At 33.9% G+C, this 23,028-nt stretch overlaps 2 protein-coding genes across 2 annotated transcripts; both read right to left on the bottom strand.

Annotated features, from left to right (window-relative positions):
• Nucleotides 1–10,142: 10,142 nt before the first annotated feature.
• LOC104742255 (uncharacterized) lies at nucleotides 10,143–10,567 on the bottom strand. Its single transcript, XM_010463239.2, has one exon. It carries the CDS (start codon nucleotides 10,468–10,470, stop codon nucleotides 10,330–10,332), a length of 141 nt encoding a protein of 46 aa, XP_010461541.1. The 5' UTR covers nucleotides 10,471–10,567; the 3' UTR covers nucleotides 10,143–10,329.
• Nucleotides 10,568–12,526: 1,959 nt separating this feature from the next.
• LOC104742254 (uncharacterized) lies at nucleotides 12,527–12,996 on the bottom strand. The gene has a single exon (XM_010463238.2). The coding sequence runs from the start codon at nucleotides 12,911–12,913 to the stop codon at nucleotides 12,761–12,763; it is 153 nt and encodes a 50-aa protein (XP_010461540.1). The 5' UTR covers nucleotides 12,914–12,996; the 3' UTR covers nucleotides 12,527–12,760.
• Between the last annotated feature and the right edge of the window lie 10,032 nt (nucleotides 12,997–23,028).

The following is a 23,028-nucleotide window of genomic DNA, read 5'->3' as shown; positions in this document are numbered from 1 at the left end:
ATATTGTGCCATTTCACAATTTTATATCAGCATGTCACAAACCTTGCTGGTGGGATCCAAAAAATATGTTTATGTGATTTCCAGATAGTTTAAAATTTTTTTTTAAGAATTTTTTTTGTTTCCATTTAATTATATAAACTGAGGAAACAAATTAGAATGTAACTTTATTTTTTTTAGAAAATCTCTGCAATAATTTTATAATTAAACTCTTCATAAGTCATTAGAAAATTATCTTATGGATTTGTAGATGTTGGGGAACTGTCGAGGTATGACTCATTAGGACTGGAATGAAATCTTTCAAATTTTAAATTTGGATCATGAGTATTTTCATTTTCACAATATTTTTTAGAGATTTTCTCTGGATATGCTTACATTTTTTTGAAAATTAAGCTAAGCTTTTAACAAATTAAATTTTCTTATTCCAACTGGTAATTCCATAAACAAAGGATTTTGTTTTAGTATAAGTAATTGAATCAGTCAGTGCTGCTAGCTTTACATGTGTCGGAAGCAAATTCTACGTGTCGGAATAAAGCAGTATTCTATTTGTGCCAAGCACACTTGTTTTTAAGCATATCACACTCTTTACTGAGGTTGACCTGAAGACACAATGAGTCCAGATTTTTTCAAACCTTTTTGTTGCCACATATAAATATCCTAGCGATTCTCTCATTCATTCACCAACCTCATAAACCTCTTTCTGTGAGACTGTAACTGTGTCGCATTTGCTTTATATAGTATTTTCGTTTCTTCACTAACCGAAAAAATGACAATGTCGTTTTCTGTTTCCATGTTTGTTCTGTGCAAATGTGACCAAGTACGTGAAACATGCGTCCGAGGTGATGTGACTTGTAATAATGGAGATTTTGAAGACCGTAAGGTTGCATATGTAGAAAATGGCGATGATGATGAGGATGGTATCTATGATTACGCTCCAGCGGCATGAGTGGATTCATTACATTTAGTTCTAGACCAAACAGTAGATAATCGCTTGTTGTAGTGATTTTGTTGCTTCGGGCTTTTTATTTGCTTTGCTGACATTAATGATCTCGTTTGATATTGATATCGTTTGTTCTCATGAGTTGTGAATAAAATGAAAACAGTTCAATGCAGATATGTAAATGCTCAAGAGAATATTAACGAGTTCATAATATCGTTGTGACTACCCTATATATATTTTGTTAACTCATTCAAAATTAATGTATCTCTGAAAAAAAAAATTGATCTGCCAGTTTATATATAGGTAGAATTACAATGCACAAAATTTAAATCAATCTAGATTTTATATATATATATATATATATATAGTTTTTTTTTAAAATACCCAAAGTTAGCAATTCTAGCTTTGCACCTCCCGTGCTTGTTTCTATATATATGCTGCCAGAGATTTTGATGTAATCCTTTAATAGATTGAAACTCACGAGTTATATTATTAACTTTATCCTCAGGCTTTATTAAAACCGATAACTAGTGAAAACTGGAAGGTGAGTAATGCTCGATGTGTTTGACAAAAAAAAAAAAAAAAAAGAGTAATGCTCGATGTATAGATCCAAATCAGAACCATTCACATTATCACTCAGGATATCACACAATTTGAAGGACTTGTTCCTCACGTTAATGATCCTCGATCAGCCACAAGTACATGTACATGGTTCCCTCACTCTCAATCTTTAGATGACTAATCTTATTAGACCACTGGCACTTGGTATAATACTTTGTATGTTTTTCATCATTGAAGACTCTTTATCAAGTCCTCACTACTCTTGAAAGACCAATCACATATCTGAAATTATTTTTTGTAAAGTTATAATTTGGGAAATAGAATTATATAACCCACTTTTTATTTTATTTTGCAAGATACAGTGTGCATGCAGCACATGGGTAACGATTGGTAGGATAATAATCAGGTGCTTGTATGTGTATAATAAAACATTATTGCTTTGAAACTTCGCTCGTTCATTTCCGTAACGTGAGACAAAAAGAGAATTCGAGAGAAGCATATATTAAGTGCCATATAATAGTGAAAGAAGTGTTAAATCAACTAACATAAAGAAACCCTAGGCAAAAAAATCATAAATATATAAAAACAGGTGCAAAATCATGGTTCATATATATATGATCCATTCATGCTGCCGGAGCATAGTCATAGATATCGTCATCATCGTTGTCACCATCTTCTACATAAACAGAGTGAGCATACTCAAATGCTTGATCGCTTCTAGTGGCGACGCCTCCAATGCACGTTCCACATACATTGTCATCTACGAAGTGAACAAATTCGGTAACAGAAACCATACTTCTTAATTTCTTTTATTAATAATGGGGAAAAAAGAAATTATATATCGAATGTAGTAAGAGCAAGTTCAGAACACAAAAGTTTGATGTAAGAGTGAGATTATTGTTGGGCTCTTTATAGGTTGGAACAAAAGTTAATAGAAAGTTTAGACTCACTCCCGTCCTCTTCTGACCTCAGCAAGGAGTGTGACCTGTTAATACAAGTTCAGAATGACACAAGTTCATTGCAGTTAACTCTTTGACACATAGGATTTGTAACGACACGTTCGCTATACATATTGTCTACATTTCTTTATTGTTTATGAAATATTCTTGTCGAAGAAGAAAAGGAAGCTAGAAAAAGGTTGCCTTTTTATCTTATGGGAATATTATTTGCAGTGGCGATAGTGCCTAAAGTTATTGGGATGTTTGCAAAACTAGACCCTAACTTGAGTTAATTGCAATGTTAGATCCTTCTTATTTTTTCTCCAACATTTGCCACTTTTTCCCTATTAAATCTTTGTCCATTTCTTGTATTCACAAAAATGTCATTATTTCTGATTTATTTAAATTTCTTGCGAAAATGTTTATTACATCCATATCCTCATCTTCTTCTTTTATTTACGGTTGTGCCACCGCCATCAATTTTCCAACAACCATGAACAACCAAATTTGAAGCTCTTAAAGCTTCAACAACCTGAATTTGTAAGCTTAAATAACACCCAATGCTATGAGAACTTCATTTTCTTCCATCTCCTCTCCATTTTAATTCAAGAAATTTTGCAAATGCATTCATCTTATTATATGTCATGATTCTTGGATAGTGATTAAATTGGTGCTGGGTTTCTTCCGTGGTGACTAAAGACAACGTTCTCGGTGCTTGACATTTCGAAACAACCACCGATAAGGTTATTTTCCGGTAGATTTCGTGATTTTTCTTGATTTTTTTGCGAAATTAGACTTCATTTGTTAGTCTAAACGTCATAATATCATGTAAAGTCTACTTTGTGGTCAATTTTGCAATTAAAAATTTATCGAATTTCGAGTCCGTAGACTGAAATTTCAGTCTCCTTAATTTCATTTGAAAACAAAAAAATATGGTTCAGACTGCATTATAATCTTTATGTCGGATACTTCGTTTGCAGTCTACTAAGGTGTATTTTTGCAATTGACCAAATTCTTGATTTTTTAGTTATGACTGCCGGACGAAGTCTTCTTCCAATAATAAAAGAGTAGACTTCTATAGTGGCTATTTTTGGATTTGACCAAAATATAAAAACATGGACCGTAATATTATTCAAAACAGTTAATATTTGCTTAAACTAATTTTCATGGGTAATACATACAAACACACTTGTACAAAATATAGCATGGGTAATAAGTAGCATAAATATTGTGACTAAGATATAAAATCTATTAGGGTTTATGAATTATGATCAAAAACTAAAATTTTTATATTAAAAATTTATCAAATGGATCAAAAGAAAAACGAATTACAACATTGATATCCAAAATAGGCATCCGAAACAACATTTACCAACATTTACAAGTGAAAATGTGTTATGTGCCTAAAACCTTCTTAATCTATCTCTTTCTAATATATAACCACATTTCACATGTTCACTTCTATATATCCTCCAAAATTTCGACTCAACTTATTTATTTCAAAACCTACAAATGTCACATAAAGAAAAAAGTTAAATATTACAAAATTTAGAAAATTATGTGAGAGTTAGAGTATGATATTTATAAATAAATTTGTAGTAGTATGAGAGGTTTTTCAGTTTTGTTTTGGTCAAACATCATGGGAGTTATGGTTACATTTCAAAGAATAAATATACCATAGGTTTTGTCTGTGTTTTTTTTTCTTTTTTTGTAAAACACTAATTGTATTGCAATTAATACATTAAAGTGTGTTCATATGATGAAAGATTTGTTTTTTTAAATTTTCAAACATCATAGGAGTTAAATTTTAAAGAATTAATATGCAATAAATTGTGTTAATGATTACTATTAAAGAAATATAAAATATCATATTGTTTTATATCTTGAAATTATTTTAGAATAAATTGAATTGATCTTTTGGCACAAAAATGTGAAACAAATATTATACTTTTTTTTTCAACATTAGTAAAGAATTTAATAACCATCACATTCTACTTTTCAAAAATTATGATATTAATATTTAAATTTTTAATCATCGAAAATTTATTTTTTTCCAAATTTATGATATTAATATTTAATTCTTTCTTATTTGCAAAATTATAATGTTATGGAAATTATATAAAATATTGATAAATGACACCTATGTGAAATTATAATGTTATATTAATTATATAAAATAATGATAAATGATATCTATATATAATTACTAAAAGGACATTGCATAAATGTCAATATATTTTTTAGTACAGAAATATCATTTAAATTTTAGTGAATATGAAACATACTATGTGTACTTTTGAAGAAAATAAATTAAAAAAACTTAATAATTGAGAAGTGAGAAGATATGTCGAAACCATATACTGCCAAATATCGTCGTGTTATGCAAAGTTAGGAGAAAACCTTTTTTCTATTATATAATATATAATCAAAATAGATCCAAAACTCATGGGTCACTCCGATCCAATCTAACAAATAAATTTTAATGTATTGAATATATTGATATTAAGTTGATTGGTCAAACAGGTTTTGAGCGTAACATGTTGATAGGGTCAAAAGCGCACTGCCATGCTAGAACTCCCAGACCTAAAGTGATTGGTGTAGTAAGGCAAAGTAACTCCGCTTTTCCAACGCAAAGCGCAAAAGCACCTGGACGGAGTATCGGGAATGTGTTGGGTTGTAAACTTGTAACTGGTAGTTGAGTTGTAAAGATTGATCGAGTTTTGGAAAGATCTCACTGTTGTTGACATGGCTAACTGACTTTGCCTATATACACACACTAAGTTCTAACTTATATAGGAAATGATCACAAATCTAAGGATATACACAAATATACACGATACGATAAATATAATCCTAATGCTCAAATTGAAATGAATAAAATTCTTTTTAACCCCACATGCATGCTAAAGCAAAGGACATCAGCTAAGCACAAAATAAAAGGCTCGGGTGACACGAAATTGGCAAAGTGCAAAAGAAAATGCACGGATGATTTACTGCAATCTTGGCTCACTGAATCTTGATTCATTTCTTCTTCTACCTTGTTTTTATTATTTTTTTTTTGGAAAAAGTAGAATCTAAGTTGGCTAAGCAATTTTTGAAAATCACTTTAAAACCCTGTATTCCTTATTAACTTAATGAAATTAAAATTCATATAAAAAAAAAAAGGATGACTGCTAATCAAGTTTCTCTCACGCAAGGAATTTTGTTTCTGTTTTGATAGGAATATATCTTAAGCACAAATAGTATGCGTTTTTTATTTTCCGCGACAAATGAAAAGTTGAGCTCTATTGTTGTTCAGAATCTTGATTATTTCGTTGACGTTTTGTCTCATTTATAGATGAACGAATGTTCTTTCTAACATGTAAAAAAATACCGGAGAACAAAATCTTTAAATAGCCAATTTAACAAGAACTTTAACTCATTAGGGTTTGAGATAGTTCCATTTCATTCAAACAGAAAACCATGCGAAAACATGAATATAGATTAATATATTACCTTTGTTCAAAAAAAAAAATGAATATCTTACAAATTTATTCAACGCAATATACATGAATATAGCCACTGTCGTCATCAACCGTCGGTTTAAGTCATTCCTGACGGGTTGCCGATAGAACTGGTCCTTGGTTTCCGGCTGTTTTCTTGTAACGCGTTACGATGAATGCTAAATCTATAAACGACACAAATTAATGGTCCAAGCCTAAAAAGCATTAAAATAAGGGTGAATTAGGTGAGTGACCAAAATAAAAAAAATGTATAGAAAAATATAGCAGTATAAATTAATTAGAAAAACAGGATTAGAGTAGAGTAAAATTACCAATTTAGTGTTTGTGGTAGTGGAAAATAGTGGAGGGCAGTGGAAGCTGATCAAGAGGTGGTGGTCGGTAGCCGGAGGCGGTGGCAGGAGCCGGAGTTCACCGGAAAATGTCACCAGAAAATATTGCCAAAAAATGTCGCCGGAAAATGTCGCCGGAAGTGGCCGAAGGTCGGAGGACGCCGGAGGTCAGAGGTCGCCGGAGTTCGCCGGAGGCTGGAGGTCGCCAAAGTTCGCCGGTGGTCGGAGGTCGCCGGAGTTCGCCGGTGGTTGGAAGTGGCCGACGGGGGTTGGAGGTCGGAGGAAAACTAAACCCTAGAAAATTACATTAGAAATCCAAGTGGTGATGGTTAGGTCTAGTGATAGTGATAAAAAGGAGGTGGTGGCAAGGAAGTAAAAGGGATGATGGTGACCTAAAAGCAAAGTTTAAAATAGGATATATTATAGTTTATACAAGGTATATTAGCTTTGAATAGTTAGAGTAGTTAATTCTTGAATTATAATTTTTTTCTTCGTCATACAACGCAATTCCCCTTAAATGATATAAAATCATGCATGTTATTTTAAAAAACTAATATGATGCACTCATGCTGCTGGAGCATAATCATAGATTTCGTCGTCATCTTGGTCACCATTTTCGACATATGTATCTTGAGAGTATTCACTTACTTGATTATTGTTACCAATGTTACCCTTAATGCAAATTTCACCAACTTGGTCATCATATATCCTGAGAACTCAGATACAGAAATCATTCTTTTTTCTTTCTTTTTTTTTTTCTCTCGTGAATAAAATAAGAAAAAGATGCTAAGTTAAGCAAATCTTGATTCTAAGAAAAAGTGTGTGAACTCATCAATCTGTCTTCAGTCCATCCTCAGGTCAACCTCACTAAAGAGTGTGATGTGCTTAGAAACAAGTGTGCTTGGCTCACTAACAAGTTGATTTTTCTCGCCACGTAGGATTTGCTTACGATACATTCGACGAAATGATAGTGTGGTCCAGTACTTCTAAAGAGCCATTGCATTCAAAATATAGAAAAAATAAAAGGAATCATGATCTTTAAATTTTCTAGTCTTCTTATGGAATAAAGCTTTACATGCAAAGTATAAAAAGGTGAAAGTTATTTAGGGCATACTCTTTGGTTTGGCTACAACGTGTCCACAAAATAATATCTCCCTGTTAAAAATTTAGTATTGGAATATAATCAAATGAATAGTGATTATTAATAAAGACCAGTGATTATTAAAGGTGAAAGTGAGACTTGTATACAAATCCGCAAAAAAATCTGTATATAATAGATGTTTCAATTAAAATTCTCTTTTGTCACACACATAGTTCTTGTGTCACACATGCCTTTTGTCCGTTCTTTCAAATGATGATAAGGTTTTTACTAAAATTTATCGCCATGAAATGTATTTACCTATGATTCGATCTGGAAGAAAACGAGCCATTTTGGGATGCACACACATTTAGAGATGCACGATCGTGTTGAAACGTCAGACATCTATCTTCAGATGTAGACTCTTCCACCATTAGTTTTTCTTCATTTTTTGAATCAAACTTGGAAAAGATGTTATATTTCATTTTCAAGCGATTTAAATGAAATTTAACCGTGTGTCCAAGAGTTATATCTAATTTAGTAAAAACAGGTTTGGTGAGCGGTGAAAGCAGTTTTAGACTTTTAAGACCTAAGACCATGTGTGCAAATAGCGATTTCTCAACTGGGTTCTTACCAATTAGAAAATAAAAAAGAAACAAAAAAGTAGAAGAGAATGTGAGAAACTGTTTTGAACAAATGATATATTTTCACATGATAGATTTTACTTTTCTGATTTATTCTTTAAATAAATAAAAATTTTATATTAAAAATATTAAAATAATATTTTGTGAATATCAACCGAAGTAGATGCTCTAAAAACGCAGAATATGGACAAACCTGTCTCTTTTCTTGATAAATGACCGATGTAGATGCTCTAAGAACGCATATGTGGACAAATCTGTCTCTTTTCCTGATAAACGAGAATTACTTCCTTGTTGGACCGATCGGTCTCTTCCCTATATTCTTTTTTCCTCGTATACAACATGATATACTATAGATCCTGCTATATTGTTTTAAAACCCTATACTCGAATTTTTGGACATGAACATCCACACTTTTAATTTTTAAAAATTATTTTTTGGATAAGCAAATTTGGGATCCACTTTGACAAATTTAAGAAGAATTCTAAACACTTTCTTTTATTTAACAATGAAATCATATTTTTCACATTTATTGGTGTTCTTATTTTGATGTGAGAGAGTAGTTTTAATTGAGTTTTAGGATTCGAAGCAGGGATTCGATGATTTGATTGTTGTTTGAGATTCTATATTGTTAGGTTTTTCAGTTTACATATTGTTATCGCTAAAATTGACTTGATTATCTATGTATCAAAAATGTTCAGTGAAATGTTTGAATGATTGTGAATTTAACAATGCATTTCAAGCCAACAAGAGTTGATGATAGAAAATTTTGTGCATTGAATGAACTTGATGTTAATGCAAGTTTGACTAAGAGATTTGAAATGAGAGTTTAGTTTTCGAATACAATGATTGATACCTCGAGGGAGGATTCATCTATTTTGTGTTCATATTCAAAAACAGTGTTTAATTGTAGAGTTTCTTATCTCGTTGATCTCAAAATTACTGTATGATCCAAAGATTTGTTTTATAAGTTTAATCGTTTATTTTGCTGATATTCCTATAAACAAGAAAAGATAATACAATCATGTACAGTTATGTACAATTAAGTAGCAATATTTACATAAATAATTTTTTTTCTATAACAAATGGTTTTGAAAAAACAACAAATTTTACCTTTATTTTAATATTCTTTTTTCTTCTATTTTTCTTCTCTGAGTGCATCTCTCCCTAAGTGTTTCATAGTACGTATATTTTGGTCATGTTTTCACATTCCCTTGGTCTACAAATCCAATTATTTGTATCATCTTTTTTTTTTGTTCAAAATTATTTGTATCATCTATACATCTACTCAGGGCCGGTCTTAGCAATATCGAGGCCGAAAGCATTTTTATATTATATTATATGATACATACAACTAAAAAAATACAAAGAGTGCAGATTCAGAGATTCGAACCCACGACATAAACTGTTATCTAGTACATAACCATCTTAGCTGAGAAATAGTTTTGCTAACTAACGTAAATAGATCGTATATAATATGTGGCAGAAAGCACATGCTTTAGCTGCTTTAGGGGTGGGCCGGGCCTGCATCTACTAGGCTTACAAATCTGTGTTGATGATTTGTGATAACGAAACACAACAAAAAACATGTTTATTGATATTGTTGTTAGTAATTTATTTTATAATTGATATGTTTAGTTATATACTTATATTTCATCAATAAGTTTTGAGTTACAAAGAACTTATTTTCACAACATAAAATAGGAACCTATTGTATACAAGCGAGAAAAACATATCATATTATCTAGTAGCTTCAACTCTTTCAGGAACTTCATTTAACCGGAAAGAAAAGTGCATGCGTAGAGTTTTATGATTGTATAAATTTAAAATTAGATGATATGTTTCATACATCTATTATATTCTAGGAAACTCATCCATATAATACGTGTAATTTGAAGATTAATTATTCAAGAAAATAATTAAACTGAGACATAATATTTCCTCACAACACAGCAATGATAACGTTACGACAATTTATATAACAAAAACGTCACAGCATGCAACAAATATATTTAGTTTCCATACTGTTACAACCAGTGACTAAAAAGGTGAATAAACCAATCGGTTTAAATTTTATGTTCATCTTTCTTAGCGTCGACTAAAATAGATTAAATTTTAGTTTCCATACGTTGCGTATAAATTAAAGTGAATACGATGGATACACATAAAATGTTATTTAGTTTAAAACTACGAGAAAGAGAAGATTTTGCTTTTACATATAAGGACACCATGTTTGTTCACGCTATCTACATGGTCTAGCTAGCTAGATATCTAAATTACCGTGTCATCTCTTTCTCTCTTTTTTTCCTCCTAAATTCCATTTATATACTAATATGAGACAATCATGCAGCAGGAGCATAATCGTAGCCACTGTCGTCGTCATCACCACCATTCTCACCATATGCCACTCGAGAACTATCCACTACATCTTCAACATACACTGAGGAAGCACGGTCCAAACTCTTGCTCAGTAAAGTCATCATTGCTTCTTTTTTTTGGGTTATGAAAATAGAGTGATATGAAAGCAATGAATAGGTCTAAAGAGAGAAAGCCAAAAGAAGTGTGATGAGCTTTAGATGTTGTTGTGAGTTTGGTGAATATAATAAGAGAGACTAATGAGGATTTTATAGGTGAAAGCTAAAGGTAGAATAAGTGGGGAACGCACTCTGTGGTCAGGACTGCCTTGTGGAGTATGCGAATTAATTCATGTTGCTGTGTGTTTGGCACAATAGATATTACATTTTTTTCTCACACGTAGGATTTTCTTATGCCACATCGGTAACACATGTAAAGCATTTTCGTTTTTCACTAATATTCTTTCCAAAGCACAACAAAATAATTATTAAAAAAAAAAAACAAGATTTGTGGAGCTTTAGTATAAGATTCTATTAGCAACATTGGTTACTTCTAAATAATGAAATTCGGGGAAATGTAAATCAGAGGCCTATAGATAGGCTGGAAATGTATCTTGTGGTAATCTAAAAGGTTAATTACAATACATGATAGACTAACAGATGGTACGAAAACATTTTTTCTATGGTTAATGAACGAAAACAAAATGCTAACTTAAGCAAATCGGAAACAAGATTATTTTAATTGCGTTTGTTGAGTGAATAAGAGATCGTCGCTGGGATCATTGGAGCATCATCAAAGGTATCTAAATTTGAATTTCTCAATCAAGAGTCTCCTATTTAAAAGAATCTGGATTAAGTTTCTTAACTATTTGAGTGACCCATTCATTAAAATATTATTATTATTTTTGAAAGATCCAAGTTAAGATATCATGGATAGGAAGTGCTGTTATAAATGCAAAACATTAAAAAGGTAACACAAATGTGAACCCAATCTGTTATAAGTTCACCCTCAAGCTCAACCTCACTAAAGAGTGTTATGCGCTTGTGGTTGGCAAACATAACAGATAGATTTTTCACACGTAGGATTCCCTCACGACACATTTGACGAAATCATGATGTAGTCCAGTACTTGTGAAGCAGCATCGCATTCAATTTATAACGAAACGAAAGAAATCAAAAACTTTCATGTTTCTAGTACCCTCTTTAATTAGTATCTTTGACTGTTCCGACTCTTTATATTTTTTCTCATACAACTGCAGAGCATTCGTAAATATTTAGGGTTCAATAAACTTAAAAACTGTAACATATTCTATGAAGCCAACCCACACAGTATGTATCACTGGCACTAAAGTACTAACAAATCATGAAAGAGAACTTATTAGCGCTGATTTTTGGTGGCCAATTGGCTATATATTACATCACACTTTTATTTTTTTTATGATTTGGCCATGAATTGAAAAGAAAAAAAAACGAGAAATATATGAAAATAATCCATGGCTATCATGGACTAGCAATGGATTTTCAATACATATAGGCAAAAGATTAGCCACAAAGTAGCCACGAAATAGCCATATATGTTTTATTTTTCCTTTGGGGATAGCACTTTAAGAAGGTCCAGCATTTGGTTATGAGAATCGTAAAGTTTATTTTGGCACATTAAAAGATGTGTTTAGCGCAACAAGTATGAGCAATATATCACATTTGGTGCGACCTCTGATACACCAAATAATTTGCCTCCCAGAAATCAGAGTATGCTTGTTAAGAAAATATCTGCTTAGTCATCCAAAAGGCCAAAATAAATTATCTAGGTTTATTGATTGAAGAATTGCAGTCTTTGTGGAGTAACAGTTCCGCTAAGACCATTCACATCTCTCACTCCTATCTACAAAGCACAGAGGACTTCGCGTGGAGGATGGGAGTTCGATTTTATCTGATCAAACATAATCAACACGTACGTAAAACTAGTTTGGGCTTGCCGCTATGGAGATATATATAATGAACTTGTTACATGTACGGCTACACTTTACTATACTTTCTGATTGTAAAAGGTTTCACATCTTATATGATATAAACCAGTTGGTTTAAAGTTTTGATCCGGAAAAAATGACGAACAATTTAATCTTGCGCTGATGACGAAAGTGAATACTTAACCACAAAACACAGAATCTAGGAAAAGTACTGCTGATACAACAGAAAAATTTAGGAAACTATAAAAATATGTTATTTGGTATGAAAGTTACACTTACTTGGAAAATTAAGAGACAAAACAGTTAAGGAAACCACATGTCTGCTCACTTTGTAAGAAGACTCACAACACTATCTCGTACATTACACGGCCTAGCTAGATATCTAAATTACTTTGTCATGTCTCTCTCTATTTTTTCCTCCAAAATTACATTAATATACTAATAGAAGACAATCACGCAGCAGGAGCATAATCATAGCCACTGTCATCGTCATCACCACCATTCTCAACATACGCCGCTCGAGAACTATCCACCACATCTTCAAGACATACCGTGGAAGCATAGTCAAAGCTCTTGATGACCAAGTTTGCAACGGAAGACATCATTGTTTCTTTTTTTTTGGTTTTGGGTATGAAGAGGATTTAGAGAGATAGACGGAGCTGCTACAAGAAGTGTGATGAGCTTTAAAATGTTATTGTGAGTTTGGTGAATATAATAAGAGAGACTCATGAGGCATTTATAGGTGAAAGTTAAAGGTATAGGCGTATAGCAAGTGGTGAACGCACTTTGTTGGTCAGGACTGCCTTTGTGACTTTGCGAATTGCTCTTGTTGATGTGTGTTTGGCACAATAAATATTACATTTTTTCTCACACGTAGGATTTTCTCATGACACATCTGACGTTAAGGCAACTCATCGGTCCATTTATATTCCTTTCTAGTAACACATGTAAAGCATTTTCCATTAATTTTTCACTAGCTAGTATTCTTCCTTAAGCACAACAAAATAAAAATAATACTAATAATAAGAAACAGAGCTTTAATAGAAAAATCTAGCTGCAACATTTGGTCACTTTTAATTGAACTTCGGAGCATTGAGTTTTAACTTCCGTTCGACTTAAAGACTATTATTAGTTACTATAAAGTGTCCGACCAGGAGAAAAACACATGTGCTTTTATTGTTTTGATCATTTTGGTTTATTTGGTGAATTAGCAACTTTTGGTTTTGTTTCATGAAAACATTAGAAATTATTTGTTTAGTTAGTTTTGTCGTAACAATTTTTTGTTTATAATGATTAGTTTATGTGTCTATTCAATGTAATATATAATCATATATTTAAGAAACAAATAACCAGAAGCTTTGACAAGAGATGAATGAACGATTTGTGTTGTTTATTATGTGACCTAAAGGTCTGTATTTATACAAGTTACAAAGCCAAAAGATATGGCAATATCTACCAAAAGGAAATCTAAATATATACATATATATCCTAATAACTTGTGTATCAAGTATATCCTTAATACCCCCTCAAGTTGGAGCATGCAAATTTTGACTGCCCAACTTGTGTAAAAGCACATCAAAAATTTTGTAACAATTAAAAACACATCAAAAGCACATCAACTTGTGTAACAATTTTTTGTATATAATGAGTAGTTTATGTGTCTGTTCAATGTAATATATCCTACTATATTAATTAGGAAGTACAAATATGATACTAACCTTAAAATGTGTAAAAAATTACATTCGATTGCCATTAAAAATATTTAATTAAAATTAATTAATTAATTAAAAAACGAAAATTGGGGGCACATAAAATAAAATAAATTGTAGAAAAGTAAAAAAAATCTATTAAAATCAAAACTAATTTGTACTTCAAAAAAAAATTAACAGCTAAGATTTTAAAAATCTAATCAAATAAAATCTATATAACTACATATTTTATCAAAAAAGTTTTCCAGCAGGGGTTAAAATTTTTTATCAAAAATCAAATATAATAAAATACATAACAGTTATGTGGCTTAGATTTTAAAAATCAATAAATAAAAAAATAAAAGATTTAGATATAGTATCTTATCTATTTAAAAAGTAATATTTTTCTTTTAGCTACCATTCTTTAGGAAAATAAAACTAAGTTGAGATTTGAATATATTTAATGCTTGAAGCTGCTTATTACAGACAAGTAAGACACTGATTCATTGTTTTTTAAGAGGTTCTTCAGAACCTTCACTAGCTATATTTAGTTGCTCTTTTTTACTTACTTCACAACTATAACATGGATTGCATTTAATTGAGAAAGGTTTAAACAATTTTATTCATTACATGCAAATGTTTTATTGACAGGTTTTCAATAAACATTTTTAAAATACAAAAATTTTAATATAAACAAACTGAATTTTTAATCACAAACCTTTATATATAACATAATAACAAAATAAATTATTAAAAAAATTCATAAAAACAAATTCAGCTCGCTGTTTTCCGCGGGTTAGTACCTAGTAATCATATATTTAAGAAAGAAATAACCAGAAGCTTTGAAGGATCTCGAAAAACCAAAATACAAGACTTTGAATCTATATATACATTTTTGGAGACATTTAGCAAATAAATCTTGTAGTTGCAATATATTTACAAGCATGCCATTAACATTAATTATTAATTTGTTTTTATTTAATTAATTAATATTAAATTTTGATTTTTAGAAACAAAATTTTCTATCCTAATAAAATTTCCAAAACAATCAGAACCACTCCCTTTAAGATTAAGTATTAAGTTTATTATTAATTTAATTAATATTAAGTTTCCAATTTTACAAAACAATATTTTCTCCATACAGATATTTCCTAAACAATCGGCCTAATTAATAAAAAAACAATGTTTTTGAAACCGGACTGGAAGGTGAATCGGAAGTCTTTCGGGTTGCTGGGTTAATTAGTCGGACCGGTTGAACCACGGGTCAATTAGTTTATTGGTTTGCTTATATTTTATGAATATAACATCTACTTTTCTATAAATATATGAACAAAACATACATAGTTAAGTATTAGCGATCAATATAACATTCCTACTTTTAGTAAATGTAGGAATTCTATACTATTAACAAAATACTTTATAATTTCTATACTAACTCATATATCTATATTTGTAAAGTTGTACATTCTTAAAAAAAATACAAATTAAACATTAGATATATATAGTTAATCTGTAAAACAAATTATATATTTTTTTAAATAGCCTTGCGGTATACCGCAGGTGAATATCTAGTATCTTCTATTATAATAAAGTGAAAAGTAAATGCTTTTTCATTTAGAAAGAGTCCAAAAAAAAAAACCTCACTCGCACCAAACACCAAGGGTGATCCAAACACCAAACTTTACAACACAACAACGTCCACAGTTGAGGTAGAGTTAGAAAAAAAAATTATTATATGTAAAAACTAAAAGTTGGTAGAAACATATTTTTGTAACAATGTGAAAAAAAACTTTTAGCAAGATAAAAATAAAATGAAGTAGATTAAAAATATTTAATTTTAAATTCGTGAGAAAGACATGTGTCACAAATATAAAGCGTTAAGTGTCGCACTGCCAGGTAAAGTTAGAAAAAACCTTATTATATATTAAAACTAAAAGTTGGTAAAAACATATTTTTGTAACAATGTGAAAAAAACTTTTAAGTAGACTATACAAAATATAAGTTAAAAATAAAATAAAATCGATTAAAAAATTAATTTTAAATTAGTGAAAAAGACATGTATCACAAATATAGAGCGTCAAAGTGTTTGCACTAGCAAAAAAAGTTAAAAAAAACCTTCTCAGCTTATATAAGATTTTTGGAGCCAACCAAAACAGTTTTATTTGTAATACAGGTTTATTTGCTACTTAGCCATATGGGCTGGATCACGAGACAATATTGTTTGTTTTCCTAGATATGAGTGGGATCACAAAGAACACTCTCAAGAGTTCCGCTTTTGATGCTTCTGTTGAACAAGGTTAAGGAGCAGTCAGGTATCTTTCTTGACTCTTTTACCGGGGGATCTAAAACCAAAACAACTCATCAAGAAAAGTTTCAAATATCAGAATATAATTTGTATCTCCGTTTTTGTCCAGAAGGAATGATAATGTAAACTCGATCTACTTTCTGAGTCTGATTTTAATGAAAGAAAGATTCAATTGACCTCAATTGTGAAAGTATGTATATAGCGAAATATTAACCTTGTGAGATTGGCATAGGATCAATCTATTATAGGGAATATAACCGGATAGTGAATTGAGTTCAATGACGTGAGGATATGAAGACTCGGACCCAGAAACTGAGGTCAGTGAATAAAGTTTGTGGTGGCCAAATTAATAAGTTACTAGATTAAGATATGTGGTAGAGGTTGAAATTCATTTTATTTATATTGTAATTTTTTTATAAAATATAATTTATGTGATTGTTTTTAAAAAACTTTTTTGGATAAAATATTATGTAATAAAATCATATGCTAAATATAATGACTTGAAAAATACATTTCTTTTGTGAATTTGGTTTTTAAAAAGCGAGTTATTATATTATGAGTAATTTAATATATTGTTATACTTTTTGTTTTAATATACATTTCTTTTTGTTTTTTTAAATTCTTTCATATTATAGTGACATATTATTGACATTGCTATAACAAACCAGTTTAGAGTGTTTATAGTTTCTAACTTTAATATTAAGTTTCAATAGTTTAAAAATATTTCAAAATAAATTATTTAAAGTTTATTATATTATATAAAATTATAAAATTTAACAAAAAAGTATGAAATTGATTTTCAATATTCAAATTTTGACCCGTTACTCATTAAACATTTTAATTCAATAGATATTATTTTTAAGAATAATATTAATAAAAATTGAATATTTTGTAGATTGAATCATTTATATTTGTTTTTAAAAATTCAACTTATGGTATATCTGAAAATAAAATTATTTTTTAATTATAATAAATAATATGATAATTTATTTTTTTCACAAAATAGACTCATATATAAAAATGAGAGGTGAAGTATAATAATAATTAACAAACTAATATGTTAAGTTAGATATCAAAGAATTTTATTTGATGAATAATTTAATAAAGGAAATTAATATGGTAAGTTAGATGATATCAAATGATTCTTTAGAATATTTTCTTTAATATTTTTGGAAACAATAAATCCAGACTATACAAATAATAGAAAACTTAATTTATAACCAATTTATAACCAACTTATTAAAATTATATAGTCTACAAAAGAATATTGTGTACTTCCGTTTTATTATATAGGGGATGGGGAGTTTATAAATAAGCAATTTGGACATGGTTGTTTAAAAAATTAGTGATATAAATTATCTTCTTATGTGAGGTGACCTTAGTGCAGTGGCAGGAGGTAAGTCCATTTATAGAAAACACCATCTGTAACATTCACGAACCAAAATCCCGATTTAGAGGATTGCATCGGTCGATGCATATAGTGCATCGGTCGATGCAGGTTCAGTTTTCTGCGGACGAGTTAAGTTAAACACTGCGTTTTGGGTTAGGGAAAACCCTTAAGTCATGTTTTTGTCTCATTCGACGAGTTCAGCCATTTTGGGAGAAAAACCAGAGAGAAAAGAGGTCTTATCAGTTCTTAAGCATTTTTGGGAGATTCTTGGAAGTTTGTGGCGTTTTCCTGTGAGATCTGAGGCTTAGATCGTGGTAGAAACTTCTTAGGAGCGTTTTCTTCCTGTGTGTAACACCTGCAAACCGAAATCCCGGTTTGGGGATTGCATCGGTCGATGCAGGTTCAGTTTTCTGCGTTTTGACTTAAGTGAAACACTGCGTTTTGGGCAAAGGGAAGAGGAAAACCCTTAAGTCGATTCTTTTGTCTCATTAGTCGACTTTGGCCGTTTTTGAGAGAAACAAAGGAGAGAAAGAGTGTTCTTGGTGATTGTTGTGGATTTCTGGCGTTTCCTGGTGAGATCTGACGCTTAGAACGTTGTAGGATCTTGCTAGGAGTGTTCTATTGCTTGTTTGAGGTTCAGATTCTTCTGTGGCGAATGTAAGTGCAGGACCATGGCTTATCAAAGCTACAGCTTCTCTGATCTGCTAGTTTATGTGTTGTTAGGCTTGTTAGATGGTTATTTGGGACGTTAGGAAGGTTTCTTTTAGCTAGGGATCGAGTTTTGTGGTTGCAGGAACAAAGATCCGGCGAGAAGTTTCGGGGAAACACGATGCTCGGCATGTTGCATCGGTCGATGCACTTGGTGCGCTGGTGGATGTAAGTGCGAGGACGGCGCGTAAAACCTTAGGGTTTTTGTGTGATATCGAGCATGTGTCGGTCGATGCAGTGCGAGTGTCGGTTGATGCATGTGTAACTTGCATCGGTCGATGCATCCCTTGTGTCGGTCGATGCATCCCCATGTGGTGTCGGTCGATGCATGTTGGTGTCGGTCGATGCAGAGTCCTGGTTTGTTATTTGTTGTTTGTTGATTGTTGGTTGATGGTTAGAGATGTCTCTATTGCTTGTGTGTATAGCCCAGTAGATGGGAGGATTGCCTTACTGAGTGTTTATTAAATACTCATTCATTGCAATTTGTGTTTGTGGTGCAGATAAAGGCAAAGTGTAATCGTGGAATCAAGGCAATGAAGAGGAGGATGTTCTAGGGACGCGATTGGTTGTTGTTTGGCATTGCTAGGTTGATAGAGTTGGGTCATTAGAAACATTGCTAGGTTGCAGGTTTTATGTTTCCTGATGTTTGGTATTTGGATATTGTTTATGATATAATATTGGTTTACTATTGGTTATTTAATGGAGATTGGTATGGGTTATTTCCGCTGTTGATTGTGATTGTGATTAGGTGTCTAGTGGATATGGGACCACTAGTTGTAGTTTATTTATTATTATTATTATTTATTATTTATTTAAAAAAAAATGGGTCGGGTCGTTTCAGTTTGGTATCAGAGCCCTTACGGTTCTAGGTTTGGGTTCACTAGGATCTGTTGTGATGTTTGGGATCGCATGTCTTGATTGATTATGTGAGTTAGTCAATTGTGGGTGGCATGGAGTCCTAGAACATCCCCTTCGAGCCTACAGTGTATGCTATCATTGCAGGGAGCCAGGGCATATCAGGTCCTTGTGTTCCAAGTTGCAGCTGGTGGCAGTGGCAGCATTGCAGCAGGTGCAGCCTGGAGGGCAGCAGGTGGCACAGATTGAGCAGGCGCCACAGGTTTACACGACTGCAGAGACTAGTGGACGTAGTGCTGGGGTGATCACAAGTATAATTTCTAGTACTTAAACTTTTTGAATTTCAGTAGGTTCAAATTTTATGTTTTTTCCCGTGATAAAGTTTTAGGTTCTCAACACATGAGGTTTGTGTAGGGACCTTCTTGGTGGGCGGATTTAAGTCTCATGGTATGTTTGATTCTGGAGCTTCTCATAGCTTCATTACTCCGGAGTGTGCAGAGAGCGCGGGTTTCAGAGGGGATCGCGGGGAGCATACAGAAGTTGTCAGAGTTGCTGGAGGCAAGTTCCTAAGGGTTATTGGACGAGCCAGAGGAATTGATATGCAGATCGCAGGGGAATCATGGCCAGCGGATTTGCTTATCAGTCCTGTGGAGTTGTATGATGTGATTCTCGGGATGGATGGGTTGCATCGGCATATGGTGCATTTGGATTGCTATCGGGGTAGAGTGGAGTTTAAGCATCCAGGAGGAAAGTTGGTTTTTCAGGGTATTAGACCGACTTCGGGGAGTCTCGTGATCTCGGCCATTCAGGCTGGGAAGATGATCGAGAAGGGCCGTGCGGCTGATTTGGTTACCATATCTATGCCAGAGTCAGTGGGGAAGTCTACGGTTAGTGGTATTCCGGTTGTAGAGGAGTTTGAGGATGTGTTCCAGTCGTTGCAGGGGTTACCACCATCTCGGTCTGATCCTTTTACGATTGAACTGGAACCAGGGACGATGTCGTTATCCAAGGCTCCTTACAGAATGGCTCCAGCAGAGATGGCAGAGCTGAAGAAGCAGCTAGAGGATTTGTTGAGTAAGGGATTCATCCGTCCTAGTGTATCACCGTGGGGAGCACCAGTGTTGTTTGTCAAGAAGAAAGATGGGAGTTTCCGGTTGTGCATTGATTACAAGGGTTTGAACCGGGTCATTGTGAAGAACAAGTACCCTCTTCCGAGGATTGATGAGTTGTTGGATCAGTTGAGGGGTGTTACTTGGTTCTCCAAGGTGGATCTAGCGTCGGGTTATCATCAAATACCGATAGATGAGGCAGATGTGAGGAAGACTGCATTCAGGACGAGGTATGGGCATTATGAGTTTATGAGATTTATGAACAGTGTGTTTTAGGAGTTTCTGGATGTATCTATCATCATTTTCATCGACGATATCCTGGTTTATTCTAAGAGTCTTGAGGAGCATGAAGTGCATTTGAGGGCAGTTTTGGAGAAGCTGCGGGAGCAGAAGTTGTTTGCTAAGTTGAGCAAGTGCAGTTTTTGGCAGCGTGAGATGGGTTTTATGGGTCATATTGTGTCTGCAGATGGAGTTTCTATAGATCCGGAAAAGATTCAGGCTATCAGAGATTGGCCTACACCACAGAATGCCATAGAAATCAGGAGTTTTCTGGGATTGGCAGGTTACTACAGGAGATATGTGCAGGGGTTTGCGAGCAGAGCAAGTCCTATGAATAAGTTGACCGGGAAGGATGTTCCTTTTGTTTGATCACAAGAGTGTGAAGAGGGCTTTGCAAGCCTGAATGAGATGTTGAGTACTGCGCCAGTGTTGGCTTTGCCTAAGCAGGGAGAACCCTATGTGGTTTATACAGATGCATCCAGAGTTGGTTTGGGATGTGTGTTGATGCAGCATGGGAAGATGATTGCCTACGCTTCGCAACAGTTGCGAAAGCATGAGGACAACTATCCTACTCATGACTTGGAGATGGGTGACGTAGTTTTTGCCCTGAAGATTTGGAGATCTTATCTTTATGGTGCAAAGCTACAGGTGTTTACAGATCATAAGAGTCTGAAGTATATGTTCACTTAGCCTGAGCTGAATTTGAGGCAGAGGCGGTGGATGGACCTTGTGGCAGACTATGATTTAGAGATAGCCTATCATCTTGGTAAGGCTAACTTGGTTGCAGATGCTCTGAGTCGGAAGAGGGTAGCTTCGGCTCAGGACCAGGAGATAGAGTTTCTGGTAGGAGAGATTGGTGCGTTGAGTTTGTGTGCTGTGTCTCAGGAACTGTTGGGTTTGGAAGCGGTGATAGAGCAGATCTTCTGAGCAGGGTGCGGTTGGCTCAGGAGAAGGACTTGGGCTGGTGAATGCCTCAAAGGATGTGGATTCAGAGTATCAGGTCTCAGATAATGGTACTATCTTGGTGCACGGTCGGGTTTGTGTGCCCAAAGATGAGGAGTTGAGGCAGGAGATCCTGAGAGAGGCTCATGGGAGCAAGTTTTCTATTCATCCATGAGCGACTAAGATGTACCGTGATCTCAAGAGGTACTATCATTGGGTCGGGATGAAGAAGGATGTAGCTAGTTGGGTCGCGAGGTGCGACGTGTGTCAGCTAGTGAAGGCTGAGAATCAGGTTCCAGGAGGGTTACTGAACAGTCTTCCCATTCCAGAGTGGAAGTGGGATATGATTAATATGGACTTCGTGGTAGGTTTGCCAGTGTCTAGGACGTTTGATGCTATTTGGGTCATTGTGTGATCATGGAATCAGGGCAATGAGGAGGAGGATGTTCTAGAGACTTGATTGATTGTGGTTTAGCTATTGTTAGGTTGCTAGTGTTGAGTTGATAGAATATTGTAAGATGTTGGAACTTGGTTATTGCATTGTTGGTTATTGGATTGTTATTGTTGAAATTCTTATTGGTTTAATGGATTTTTTTTTGTTATCGCTGTTGTTGATTGTTGCTAGGTTGTTAGTGGGTATGGGACCACTAGTGAATTAATATGATTAAAAAACAAAAAAACGGGAAGGGTTGTTTCATTTTGGTATTAGAGCCCTTACGGTTCTAGGTCTAGGGTTCACTATGTTTTTGCTGTTGATGTTAAGGATTTCATGCTAGAGTTGATTATGTGAGTTAGTCAATTGTGTGTGGTATGAGGTCCTAGAACATCCTCTTCGAGGTTGCTTTGTGATTCCACGATGAGTTGTGTTATTGTGCTACTAGAATTATTTGTTGCTTAGCCTTCCGTTCTTGATGATACAGATGGTTAGAGGTGGGGATGCTGTTAATCGTGGGAGTGGTCGTGGTCGTGGATGTGGTCGTGGTCATGGTTGGGGACGGGGTCAGGTTCCCAAGGCCAGTGAGAGTGTGACCCAGAGCATAGCCAGTGAGGAGGTAGCGGAGTCACATGTTCATCCTAGTGTGTCTGGAGACCAGGCTGGTTTGGGTGACGGCAGGGCGAATGGGCCCGGTGTCGGTCACGGTGTTTCCCCAGGTGTGAGGGTTGCAGCGGAGGGTGCTCAAGGCAGGGAGGATGTCTTGATGGCCTTGCTAGCTCAGGTTTTGGCGCCGCTTCCAGCAGCAGTGCCGCCAGAGGTTGGTGGGCAGGTTCCAGTAGTGCCGCCAGTGGTTGGTGGGCAGGATCCAGTGGTGCCGCCTGTGGTTGGTGGGCAGGTCCCAGCGGTGCAGCCTGTGGCGGGTTTGCAGGCAGGTGTGCAGCCGGGGACTGAGGTAGTGGATGCTCAGTATGTTTAGATGATGGTGCAGCTGCAGCGAGTGGGTGCGGG

Source organism: Camelina sativa, chromosome 14 (assembly GCF_030686135.1).
Source record: "Camelina sativa cultivar CO46 ecotype springtype chromosome 14, ASM3068613v1".
Classification (NCBI taxonomy): domain Eukaryota; kingdom Viridiplantae; phylum Streptophyta; class Magnoliopsida; order Brassicales; family Brassicaceae; genus Camelina; species Camelina sativa.
The sequence above is the reverse complement of the archived record's forward strand: the minus strand, read 5'-3'. Positions and strand labels throughout refer to the sequence as shown.

What these genes read in the sequence shown, in the direction of transcription:
- LOC104742255 (XM_010463239.2), bottom strand. Translation starts at nt 10,470, where the DNA reads ATGATGACTTTACTGAGCAAGAGTTTGGACCGTGCTTCCTCAGTGTAT.
- LOC104742254 (XM_010463238.2), bottom strand. Translation starts at nt 12,913, where the DNA reads ATGATGTCTTCCGTTGCAAACTTGGTCATCAAGAGCTTTGACTATGCT.